Consider the following 13562-nt stretch of genomic DNA (forward strand, 5'->3'; position numbering starts at 1 on the left):
TATCATTTACGCATGTGCACAGTCCATACTAACGTCCTAACGGATCTTGTGTTGGACTAGACTTTATTCGGGCTTTTACTGGACCGGTTTTTATCATATTTTTTACAACTTGTATTTTCATGTTTTATAATTTTAATCTATAATGATTAATATAAACATTGCATTCTTTATAATTTTTGAATTCTTTTATAATCGTAGTAATTTTTGAGTTACAGTTTTCATTAGGATTATAAAAACAAGAAATAAAAACACACTTCCATTTACTTATTATCCCATTCTACTTTCAACTCTACACATTATAAAAAGATATACAACATCATTCAGTCCCACAACCAACATGAAAGAGGTAAATCAGAGTATCCCCACATCAGATCAAGGAAGATGGGCTCGTACTTTAAAAAATATACCCAACTATAGCAATATCATCCAAATACAAAATTTAATATACAAATAAATAAAAGTGTGTTGCTATTTCTTGCATTTACTCCTTAGTGACCCACCTCCTTCCATGAATCTGATACCCACCAAACATTTGTTCACTACTACTCTCACCGCCACTCTCGCCGCTCGTATATCCAGAAAGCTTCCGCTGGTGGTGCCGCCTCTTTTTCTTGGCGGCAGAGGCGCCGCTGTCGCTGAAGCTTCCGTTTAAAAGCGGGTCGTCGATTCCGCGTATTATTCTTTTCGTAGGCGATTCATTGATACAACTATCGTCTTTCGTTCTCTTATCCGTGTTCCCTTTCTTAATGTTTTGGGAAATTTTATGTAGTTTTTGATTGAATCTCGTGAACCCTTTTTCAACAGGTACTACAGCTTGATTCATCGTAAACCTCAAATCATTAACAATCTGCATCAAGAAATACAAATTTTTTAAAAAAAAAAAAAAAAAAAAAAAAAAAAAAAAAAAAAAAAGTTGATATGAAAAGAGAATGTGAATGAGAATGAGAATATTTACGTATTCGCCACCACCAACAAAGACATCGCGAACGCTTTCTCTAATGGCTGTTTTGGTCTTGATGTCATTATTGGGTTGAGGGAGGCGTAGTTTTGTAGGGCGTTCACTGTCTCTAATCTCATCAGGATCGATTGGAGAGTCAGTGGATGCGTAGTCTCCAAGAACTGAAACATTTCCCTTAAAAAGGTCTCCCATTAATTCGTATGGCTTTGAAGGGAACACGTATAGGTGAACCACAGAAGCAATCCCCATCTGTCCTGGATTAATACAATAACACCTGTTAACCTTCAACACCAACAATGTTTTTTCTAAGGAAGTTTAAAAAAAGGGAAATCTACTGAATAGTCCTTATGTTTAGGCCTCATAATCGATTTAGTCCTTATCGTTATACTTTTTTTTGTCAATTAAGTCCCAAAAACCGTAAATTGTATTCATTTCGACCATTTTACCCGGTAATCCAACTTCCAAAATTTACACTTTTGGCCCAGATTTTAAATTTTATTACACATTTGGTCCAAAATTTACACTTTTGGCCTAGATTTCAAAATTTTGTTACAAATTCATCCTAAATTTTGTAACAAAATTTTGAAGTCTAAACCAAAAGTGTAAAATTTGGACCAAATTTATAATAAAATTTAAAATCTGGGCCAAAAGTGTAATTTTTAGACCAAATTCGTACTAAAAATTTAAAATCTGGACTAAAAGAGTAAATTTTGGAAAAAATTGTAATAAAGCTTAAAATCTAGGTCAAAAGTGTGATTTTTGAAAGTTGGATGACCTGTTGACCGGGTAAAAGGGTCAAAATGAATACAGATTCTGGTTTTTAGGACTTAATTGACTAAAAACAAAAGACAGGGACTAAATCGATTATGAGGACTAAACATAAGGACTTTTCAGTAGATTTCCTTTAAAAAAAAATCTACCAACTATAGCTTTGTATTTGGATGACATTGCTATAATTAGGAAGATTTTTCAAAAACAGCCAATGAAAGTAGGTTGCTATTTTTTGCATTAAACCTATATTTAACTAGATTTGGTCAAAGAAAATTACCTCAATGCAGATAATGAAATCTTGGACACTGGATTGGAACTGTAATGTTTGAGCAATGGGACTTCTGAGTAGCCCAAAGGAAGAAAGAAGGGCAATAGCCACACCTTGCCACCATGTCAAAAATACAATTGATTTAAATGTTAAAAATTTCGCTAGTGGATGAATATGTGCCAGCTCATCAGCTGTAATTTCATAAAACATAACTAAGCAATACAAAGCCCATGATTGGCTGAAATTTAAAATTACAGCTGTGTAAGGATACCTACACATTTAAACAAGTTCAAAAATAATGTTAGTAAATACTAAATTCTTTATGGTTTATAATCCATTTGGAATCACAAATTGTGAAATCTTATCTTACCCACAACCCCATTTGAATTCACCTTCACAATATACATCAAAGGCTTCAAGAATCACAGCTAGAACAGCTGTAAAAGCCTTTATAATCATCTGTTAAAGAAGGAAGCAATATGTGATTATGTGTTTATGTTCATCAATTCATCAGCAATAAAAAAGAGAGATTTTTTTTTTATTTTTTTGTGTTCATGAGGAAACTTACATACTGTACAATTCCAATTTTGATGATTTGGTAAACCCTTTGACCTAATCTCCATGGTTTTAAGAAGAGACTCATTGGAAATACATGTTTGAATGTTCCATGTTCAGAACTTGGCTCAAGTAGAGGGGTTTTAGATCCTGCACGCCCTTCTCTCTCTAGAAACTCAATTGCCCTTTCCTCACCCCCTTACAATATAAAAAAATAAAAACATTGTCAAGGTTTCTGGATTCTTGATTTAAGTTAGAAGAGAAGAAACATACCCAAGCATGCAATAAGGTATCTTCCAAAGCAATACATGGCAAAAGCTTCATAGCAATCTCGCAGAATCTCAATATCAACACTAATTGATGGATTCAACAACGATATAAACTGCAAAAAGAAAAATTTTAATTATAACAAAATTGGTATGTATAAGATTGATAATGCCATAAAGATAAATTCAGCAAACCAATATTTCCAGAGATATAAGTATCAATAGATGCCTTATATGTAAAAGCAATCAAAGTTTTCCTTAAATATCATTAAGTCGTTGCTTACTGATTCAACTGCATAACAAGGTGCCATGAGTATAATGCCAAACAAAAACTTCTGTTCCTGTTAACCAAATAACAACAATCAATCATCAGTCGGAGAACAATTACACACAGAAGCTGATCGGGATCTATTGATTTTGAATTTGAGTTTTCTGTTTTTGGTTATTGTAGAGCAGACGACCATATGAGCATCTTTAGTGCAAAAAAAAGTTCATATGATCGATAAGAACGAAAAAACTCAAAGTTCGATAAATCGAAAACAAATTAAGCATGCTTGTGGATATAGAGATAGACCTCGGGATTCTTGTAAGCAGAGAGGTGTTCGAACAGCAAGTAAATTGAAAGGGTTAGACTGATGAAAACAAAGACACCAGCAACTACTGTTGGCCATGGAGGTGGAGACAACTTGAGAGCTACGACCAAATTCGAAAAGTCTCCTGCTCCCAACTTGTTCATCAGCAGAGCTAAAGAAAAACAAGGGTTTGCTTCAATGAACTTAGGGAGAACTCCTGAAAAGGGAACAAGATTGATTGAGTGATTATAATGATTATTCTCCCTCGAAATCGAAAGCTTAACCCCAAAACCCTGGTCAATTGGTTGGATTTGCAGTGGATGTTCGTAAATTGGGCGGGGATACGGAGGATTTTGAGAGGCGGATTGCAATTCCGGGAAGACCGCGATTGCTTGTCAAAATTGTAACCTGTAGATTTCATATTTTTTATTTTATGCAAGATATTTAAAATTACACGTATATGAGTTTTATATTATATGTTTTATGATAAAACCATATATATATTTTTTATATTTGATGAATATTTAATTATATCTTTCGAATTTTATAGAGAAAATATCTTTTGAATCATAAAAATCAAGATAATAATTTCATATCTAAAATTTTAAAGTTTAACTCTATTTAATAAATAAATAAATAAGTATTTTCATTTACTTTTGTGATTTCAATTTGTAATACTTGTATCTAGCTCAGTAGAATTTTCAAGTATCGTAATCAATTTTTACACACCCAAAACACAAAAATAAAAGTAAAATTCTCACAACATCATGAAAATATGAGCAATTATAAATAACTGATACATTAATACATTACATAAATAAATGAGCGTCGATGACATTTTAACAATTTGATATTTTTCACTTTGATCTGTATTTTTTAGTTTTGGCAATTTCTCTAATAATAATAATATATAATACAAATTGACTCGTAATTGTATAAATAACTTATAATTACTCTCTCATTGATATGAACAAAAAAATCAACTAAAATGGAAAAAAAAAATAATAAAATAATAAAATAAAATAAAATAAAAAATAGAAAAGCAGTCAATTTTATAGACGAGTGATTGAGTGAATAATTCGCAAGAAGTTGGTCCGACACAAATTCCACTATGTGACGCAAAGGTAATGCTTAAAAGTTCAATAAGTCAAACTCCAACATGTTAAGTTAACACGATGGGCCACGTATTGACTAATTTGTACTTATAAAGGCAAGGCTAATTTAAGCCCAATAGCAAGAAAATGTTACCCATTTCAAAGCTTAATTATCTTTTTCTAATAAAACAGTACAAAAAGACGTCACGTGACATTTCTATTAGTTCATCCACCTTCATCTTTCCCGTTCAAATCTTCTATCTGAAATTTCAACTTTACCCTTCATCATCTCCTTTAATAAAACAGTACAAAAACGCCGCTCCTCCACCTTCATTTTTTCCGTTCAAATCTTCTAACTGAAATTCCAACTTTGCCATTCATTTCGAAATATAATTGTGTTCCTTATTTTTCTGTACTTTTCAAATGTCAATTTTCAATTTTTTTCAATTATATATATATATATATATATATATATATATATATATATATATATATATATATATATATATATATATATATATATATATATATATATATATATATATATATATACTAGGTGTAAAATTCGTGGGACCCACAGTTGATTGATTTAAATAGAATCATAATTTTGATTACATAATATACGAAAGATACCATAGTTAAGAAAAAAAAAAAAGATAAATACATAATAATAGTATATTTATTTTATTAAGATTGGCATTTGTAAGTATTTAGAATTTATAAATTTTAAGCAATAATGAATTTTTAATTATAAAAATTTATTTAAAGTAATGTAATTAACATGAATAAAGGAAAAACAATGAAATATTATAAGTTACTTAACATGAATAAATCAAATAGAATATATTAATATAATTTTATGAAGTTATATAATTTAATTAATTAATACTAAAAATAAATAAAAGATGATACAAAATAATTGATTATAAATTACCAAAAACTTCTTTATAAACAACATTGGAAGTTTTATTGGTTATGTTACCATCTTTATCTAAAATTAACAATTTTAATCTCTCTCTGCTTTGAACTCTAGATAAGGCAACATATAATTGCCCATGTGAAAAAACAGGATCTTTGAGGTACAAGCCAACCTTGGATAACGATAGTCCTTGACTCTTATTAATAATGGAAACTGTCTTCTTTTGAATTTGAATGGAATTTTTTTTCTGATGGCGTTAAAGACATTCTTGGAATAAAAGTCCGATTTCCAATATTAGTTCCATATAAGATACGTGCCTCGATAACACGTTTGCCCAATGATATCACTTGGAGTCTTGTTCCATTACATAAGCCATTTTTTTGATCAATATTTCTTAGTAACATAACCGGAACACCGATTTTTAAAACTAACTTATGATTTGGTAGACCCGAAACTTTGAGACCATTTAAAACATCAAGTGAGTATAAATCTGCATCAAATTGATCATGGACAAATTCAGATTGGCATATACTATCTGAACTTAAACATTCAACCTCATCTCCTGAAAACTTCAATAGCAAACGGTCATTTATTTCCTGAACCACTTCATTCTTTGGAGCTAGTATTGCTCTTTCTTGAAAATAACTTGTATTGTTGTAATTATCCAAAATCGAAGGATATACAAACTCAATTAATGAACCTATAGGATCCTTTGGATCACTAATGAGAATATCATCTGGAATATCAATAACCGTTTCGCCGTCATTCTGACCACCAAGTTTTCCTTCTCCTATATCCAATAGCCATTCTGCAAAATCTTTTATTTTTTCTACAGCAGATTGATCCCTTCCAACCGTTAGCCTCATGTTTTTTGTTAACTTATGGATTTTGCAATGTTGCCATAAATATGAAGGACTTAAAGAAGCGTTAACAATGTTTTGTCTGCTGCCACCCGAAATAACAGACAAAATTTGTCTGAAATCTCCTCCAAAAACAATAACTTTCCCTCCAAATGGAATATTCGACTCGGTAGAATTTTCAGACCTCAATACATCTTTTAAACTTCGATCTAAAGCTTCAAATGCATGCTTACGGACCATAGGTGCTTCATCCCAAATTATCAAAGATGTTTTTCTCAATAAGCTAGCGAGCTCACTACTTCGATTTATTTTACATACAGAATCCTCAGTAAGTTCAAATGGAATTATAAATCGAGAGTGGGCTGTTCTACCTCCGGGCAAGAATAACGAAGCAATTCCACTTGAAGCAACATTTAAAACGATATGACCATCACATCTAATTGCTGCAGATATTGTCTTCCATAAAAAAGTTTTACCTGTTCCACCATAACCATAAACAAAGAAGACATCTCCTTTATTTTTTTTAACTGCACCCATGATATCAAGGAAAATGTCACGTTTCTCATTTGTTAATGCGAGAAACATACGGTCAAACTCAGTCTTTATAATGGAAATGTCATAATCTAGCTCCTCGGTGATAAGTCGATTGTTTGAAGAAGAAACATAATCAACGTCCGGGTAAGGCATGTTTTTATAATTTTTGAGAGTGTTGTTGTTACGAAGTAAAATATGTTCTATCTCGTACAGAGTTAAATTCATAAGCCGATCTTCACTAAGAGTTAAGCCTGGAGGACAAAATATCAAATTAATTACATATATTATTACCAATATTTACTTATAATTAAAAATTTATCAAATGTATGTTAGAAAATAAATAATTTAATTTTTAAATAAATAATAATAATAAAATTTTAATACCTGATAACTTTAATCTCTGTCGTTGATTAAAAAGAATTCCATCCGCCAAATATTCCCATGTATTTTCCCAAACAACTTCTGGTTTAGACATACTGTTACACATCAACAATGTGGCAAATAAAAATCATAGATAAAAACCAGATCCAGAATGACTTGCTTCTTTAATTGCATCGATGTATTCTTTGTCATAATCCAAAAGCCCAAGAGCATAACAAGCATCTCTAAAAGACAAATATTCTTCACCATTTACTGTGCGAATATCTTCAAATGATCTCGGACCTTTCACCTTATTTTAAAGAATCCTTAAGAAATAAGCTTCCTCTAGATTAGGTGAAACTGAATGAATTCTACCAATGCACTTTCCTACTTCCGTAGGCTTCCAAAACCTATCCGTACGATTCCAAACAAACTTTGTAGGAAACTCAACATACGTAAGTTTTCGTGCATCACTTGAAATTACATTACACTCCATCCAAGCTGTGAACATTGAAGCATCAACAGAAGGTTTATCCAAAACATCATTAATATCATCGTCTTCCCCATATACAATCTGCTGGTGACCAGGAAGATGAAAAGGTAGTCTAACCACAGAAGGATATCTGTAATGAACATCATATGTAAAAATTCTCCATGATGCTTCACATGCAGATAAATATCTACAATCGTAATATTCATTTATTTCATCGACAGCATCATGATTATCACAATCATTGTTGCTTCGTACAACGGCAATTGTAGCTCTATCTGGTCCTTTGTTTATGTATTTGAATAAATACTTTATAGATGATCCCTGATTGCACCATTCAACATTAATATGTGCCTGATATCTTTTCAATAGATATTTGTTGTAGGGGACAACATTTATATTATCCAACTTGACACCTGATTTTTCAACAAAATGACCATTGTTTCTTCTCCTATATAAGGGAAAACCATCCTGATCAACAGATGTATGATTGCAAAATTGCTTTGGAAAGTTTTTAGAGCACTTTTTGTCCACCATGCATGGGCAATTGATATTTTCAGCTCCACATGGACCATGAATCATGAACTCATTCACAAGTGAATACAATTCAGGATCTTCATCTTTGTTTGGTATTTCGGTAGATATTATGGGATCGATTAATTCAACAGTGGGTAGCTTGTAGTCAGAATGCATGAATAGACATATATGACTATGTGGCAAACCTCTTTTTTGAAATTCAATTGTATAAACAACTGCAAAATATTTTGCACAAAAAAATATGGTTAGACCATAAGCAAAATGTTAAAAATATGAAATAAAAAGCATTTAATCTCATGAATTATGAAATAAGTTAATTTTAAATACCTGCTTGAACTATGCTGAAGATATGATTCTTCCTTAAGTCTTTAATAAATGCATCAAGCCTGATCTTGAACAACCTACATAGTATATCAGGTCTGTCTTCTGGTTGAAGTGAAGTATCCTTAAGAAACGTTTTCACCTCTGGCCATTTGGGATTACACGTAAAGGTTATGAAGAAATCAGGATATCCATACCATTTACATAACGACATGACATCCAAATAGTTTTGAAGCATATAGCGTGCACCACCAGTAAATGATGAAGGTAATATGACACGTTGTCCGACGTTGGAGATACTTGTAGCTCCTTGAGCTTTTTGCTTACGTAAATTCTCATAAGACTCGCATCTAAGAAGATGTTGTTGTCTGCGTATATAATGCAATCTCACTTTCAATCATAGTATACGCATCTACCAGAAATTGTTGAAACAACCTTTTTGAATTAAGAATAAGTGGGAACGAATGATCCCTGTCTTGAATTCTAAAAGAGAAAAATTCTCTCATTGTACATGTCGCCCGCTTGTTGTTGGTTGTATCTGTAATTCCTCTATGAAGAATGTCAACACTATAACCATCATCCCCATATGGAAATAGTAGTGGATATTGGAGAGGAAGGTAAGAAGGATGCAATTCACTAATACGTTGTAGAAAACCCGATTTTGTTTGAACAACGATATCTCTATTTTCAATCGAATCTGAAATGTCACTTACAATTAAAGCTGCAACCTTAGAAGCAGTTGGTAGGTTATATGTTCTTCCATCACGATTCCTTTTCCCGATAATTCTTAACTTCATATCAACGTGAGGATTTTTCTGAAAAGCATCTCTTACCATTCTATAAGAGCTAACCAAGACATTATTTGAATCTAGCATGACCTTCAATTCTTCAATAATTTCATTATCAAATGATGTAGATTGTTGGTTTTTCCCAATATATGAATGGAAAATATAAATAACATCAGCAATATATATATATATATATATATATATATATATATATATATATATATATTAAAATAGAGTATGAATAAGAAAACTGAAAATTTACCGAAAACATCTCTGCCTATTTGAATTTTCATTATCAGTATCATAAATGTATAACTGAGAGAATTTTGGTTGCGATCCTTTTGCTGGTAAAAGACTTCCAATACTATGATAATTTTGGCCACCAAGTCTGAAAATGTATGGAGCATTTCCTCTATTGATTGAAGAATCAATCTTACCACCCATCGATGTAAAAGAAAACATTGAATTGTAACGTCGTATATTTTTCCTGAAGTTTTTGCTTTTACAATCGTTTGATTGAAACATTCTTTCATAAGTTAGTGGTGCCTTTTTTAAATCTGGTAGTTGAACCTTGCCATAACCACAATATAATGAAAAATTTGTGCTCTTTTTTTGTTTGCCTCTAATGGATTCATTTATCCATAACTTTGCACGACATGTTTGGCATACAACAATCTGATCACCATGATCCAAATATTCTGTAAAAAAATTAAGTGTTATTAATATAATACTAACTTTATAAATATATACCATATAGGAATTGATTTGTAAAAATAATAAAAATGGATATATTTTTGTTTACCTTTGGAAATACCAACGATTAAGTTTTCAGATACGACCTCATGTATATTTTCTACATCTGCTGTCAGGTCAATTAATGGAATAGGAGATAAATGTTTCGATTTCCTTTTTAATTTATGACATCCTGGATTTAATATGATCGATAATGAAGATTGACATATTGTAGATGCAGTTATGGATGTCATATCTTTTGAAAGCACAGAGTAGTTACTTTTATTTGCTAACGTTGAAGTGGGGTAGTTATTGAAACCAATGTTAGCTTAAACAAATAATAGTATATTAAAAAAAAGATTATAAATTTATTAGAGAATGCATTATAGTAAATTTAAAAAGAAAATTATTACCATTTGTAATGTTAGATAACGGAGTTCTAACATTTATGTATGAAGGAGAAAATTGTAAGGGCGTATTTTCATTTCCTCGGGATCTATATGAATGAACATTTTCATTTTGAAGACCAACACTCTTAAATTGATCTGCAAAAAAAATATATTATAAAAATTGAAGACATGACGTAAAAAACAAAATAAGAAGGTAAAATTATATAAGATTATAGGGTAATAACATAAAAAGCTGAGAATTTATGTATTGTATTTTTCAGTTAAAAGAAGTGTAAAACGTGGTTGATTTTAATAAGAAAATTACAGCTATCCATGTTTTTTAAGACATGTGGAGTTGATGGATTTAGAATGATGGATCTTATATTTGTTGTCTTCAATCGCTTATTATCCAAATATAATTTTCTCTGTCTTCTATTCTCTTTTGCTTGCAAGTAGTAGATATGGTTGTTTTTTTCTACATAAGAAATATAAGCATATGATATAAAGTTAACAGTAGGTAGATAATTGTATTGATATAGAATATTAATAATAGTGAAGAAATAAATGTACCTTTGTAACCTTTGTTAAAAAATATTCCAGATGATGAAGATTCAACGTACAACGAAGCAGATAATATATTTGCTTTTTCTTGTCATGTTAATACGGGTTGGTGTTAGAATAGTACATATTTTTATGTTATTAAAGAATATACAAAGAACTTAAAAAATATGTAAAAATAAAATTAAAAAATTGTAAATGATAAACATACCATTTTTAATTGAAGAAAGAACATTAGTAGCGGTTGAAGATTGTTTGATTGATGTAGCAGACAAATTAACGTGTTGTCTATTTTCTAAGTAAAAAGTATTTAATTTTCTAGTTTTTTTAGAATTAACCGACTTCATGATCTGCTTGCGTTCTGAACAATTAACACAATTCAGTTAAAAAAATAAATGCTATGCACATAATTAATAAAACAACACAATCGGATTTATTATTTAAAATTAGACAAAAGCCATCGAAAAAAATAAATAAAGTAAATATAATATAAGTGGGACCATAGTTGTAATGTAGTTACAATCTAATATTTTTATGTCAATAAAACCTAAATATAAAATTATGACAATACCACTAAATCATTTGTCTTAAAAATGATTTGTACATCAATATTATATACATCAATACTACTAATTTTTTTTTTTAAATTATAAATTGTAATATAGAATTGCAGTTTAGTATTGTCATTATAGTCATAGATTTATTATAGGTTAATAATTTTTTTTACTTTATACACTTTGAAATGTATAATTTATCATTAATATCCCCTATTTTCAAAAATTGGCAGCCACGTATGAAACATCCCTAACCTCCCAAACCTAACGTACGAATCTACATTTCTCCATTTCTAGGTATTCGAAAAAGAAAGAAATGACGAATGGATGGGTACAATTAAACGTAGCCCTAAACATATCTATCCAATTGACTACAAATCTCGTTTGTGGCGTACAAAAAATGAAATGGAGCTATCATTCAGAATGTGTATGTAGGTCAGAACGTTGACGATTAAACAGCATAGAACGATTTGTGTCGATATTCTCGAAAATCAGGAAATGAGAAGGATGCGATTAGTTACATATTATCGGGTGTTTTGAAATGGAATGTGGAACGATTCGGAAGAGGATATCGTCACCAGAGACTTACATCAATTAATAGTCGATGAAGGAAGTGACGAAGGTAAGAGATGTGGAAGAGAAACTTACAACCAAAGTCAATGTCGAACTCAGAGACTTACATCAATAAATAGTCGATGTCGAACTCAAAGACTGAAGAAACGAAAAATTGGGGGTTGAAGACAGCAAGATTGAAGGTAAGAGATGGTCAATTGTTTGTGAATCTTAGGTTTTATTAACAGAACATACATTATTGGGAAGAAATTTACCTGGTTTTATTTTTGCAGAACTCTTGTTTATAAAGATATTAGCGAAAATTGAAGAACTTCAAAAGAATACCTCGAAATCGATTAAGAATGGAAACACAATCAGGTATTTTTCAATTTGCTAAAAGTTTTGAATTTCGTATTGTGTGAGTATTATTTTAAAATTTTGAAATTTGAATTTGCTAAACATTAGGCTTAATTTTGTGCAAAATTATTCAATGATTTATATTAATACGAATAAATAAAAAAATACCTTGAAGTTTCATTTTTTGTGATATTTGTTAATATTATTTAATTTAGATTGTATTTTAAAATTTTATTTGTACAAAAATAATTTAATATTAAAAAAAAAATTAAAAAACCCACCATGTGTTGAAAACAATATATATATATATATATATATATATATATATATATATATATATATATATATATATATATATATATATATATATATATATATAGTATTATGCATAATTCTTGTATTTGGAAACTAAAACTTATTAATTTGTTTATTGTACCTTACATTTTTCTTATTTAGTTAAAACAAAAGAAACTAAAAAACTATTTATTATGTTATCATATTTGATTAAAAAGTAGATACAGATATCTGAAAAGTAATTATATGCTCAATAAATTAATTGTTTTAATCCTGAATAGGAAAATTATGATCAGATACCAGAAAGGGAGATCCAAACAATTGTCAACCATCTTTTGTTTAACCTATTAAACCCTATTGATGTGTTGATTGATAAAGATTACAAACCATTGACCTGATGTTTCTCTTAGATGGACTGTTTTGCCCTTTTGGTTTTGCTATAAGTTGGAATGTTTTTCCCTTTTGTGCTGGGTGGCTTCATTTATGTTGTTTACTATTTCAATTTGTTGTCTTTTTCTTGCTAGACCCTGGTATACTTGGTTTGGGATGTCTGCTGATTCTTGCTTCCTTCATATGAGGTTTATTGGCCTTTTTGTCCTTGTTGATGCTCCTGGTATGTTTTATGTAGCTTTATAGTTGATTGCCTTTTTTTGATTCATTCCTATTAGTCTGTTGCCCTTTATGTGGCTTTATATGAGAAGTAGGCCGCTATATTATGAAATAAGTTATTTGGTAAAACGGTCCATATATAAGGGCAGAATTGTCGTTTTCTATTAAAAATAAATAATGATAGTTTTTTAGTATACGACATAAACAGAAAAACAAACAATGAT

General features: G+C 30.2%; 2 protein-coding genes across 3 annotated transcripts; both read right to left on the bottom strand.

Annotated features, from left to right (window-relative positions):
- Positions 1-239: 239 nt before the first annotated feature.
- LOC145042348 (protein LAZ1-like) lies at positions 240-3819 on the bottom strand. 2 transcript variants are annotated; one of them, XM_078990739.1, is made up of 8 exons: positions 3393-3815; positions 3103-3159; positions 2826-2934; positions 2566-2750; positions 2368-2456; positions 2007-2268; positions 956-1207; positions 240-847 (listed from the first exon to the last, which is right to left on the bottom strand). In XM_078990739.1, exons 1-8 carry the CDS (start codon positions 3552-3554, stop codon positions 482-484), a joined length of 1482 nt encoding a protein of 493 aa, XP_078846865.1. In that variant the 5' UTR covers positions 3555-3815; the 3' UTR covers positions 240-481. The 2 variants fall into 2 exon arrangements, with proteins under 2 accessions (XP_078846865.1, XP_078846866.1); XM_078990740.1 differs by lacking the exon at positions 240-847 and having other exon boundaries at positions 997-1212; positions 3393-3819.
- Positions 3820-5603: 1784 nt separating this feature from the next.
- LOC145039881 (uncharacterized) lies at positions 5604-9341 on the bottom strand. Its single transcript, XM_078987883.1, has 5 exons — positions 8941-9341; positions 8512-8873; positions 7592-8399; positions 7182-7273; positions 5604-7048 (listed from the first exon to the last, which is right to left on the bottom strand). Exons 1-5 carry the CDS (start codon positions 9339-9341, stop codon positions 5604-5606), a joined length of 3108 nt encoding a protein of 1035 aa, XP_078844009.1.
- Between the last annotated feature and the right edge of the window lie 4221 nt (positions 9342-13562).

Source organism: Lactuca saligna, chromosome 4, assembly GCF_052625555.1.
Source record: "Lactuca saligna cultivar CGN05327 chromosome 4, ASM5262555v1, whole genome shotgun sequence".
Classification (NCBI taxonomy): domain Eukaryota; kingdom Viridiplantae; phylum Streptophyta; class Magnoliopsida; order Asterales; family Asteraceae; genus Lactuca; species Lactuca saligna.

Coding starts and splice junctions, on each gene's coding strand:
- LOC145042348 (XM_078990739.1), bottom strand. CDS start 3,554: ATGAACAAGTTGGGAGCAGGAGACTTTTCGAATTTGGTCGTAGCTCTC. Junction 2,935..3,102: donor CTTGTTATGCAGTTGAATCA/GTAAGCAACGAC, acceptor TTCTTTTTGCAG/TTTATATCGTTGTTGAATCC. Junction 2,457..2,565: donor AAATTGGAATTGTACAGTAT/GTAAGTTTCCTC, acceptor CTTCTTTAACAG/ATGATTATAAAGGCTTTTAC.
- LOC145039881 (XM_078987883.1), bottom strand. CDS start 9,341: ATGGTAAGAGATGCTTTTCAGAAAAATCCTCACGTTGATATGAAGTTA. Junction 8,874..8,940: donor CTTATTCTTAATTCAAAAAG/GTTGTTTCAACA, acceptor TTATATACGCAG/ACAACAACATCTTCTTAGAT. Junction 7,274..7,591: donor TATGTTGAGTTTCCTACAAA/GTTTGTTTGGAA, acceptor GATGTGTAACAG/TATGTCTAAACCAGAAGTTG.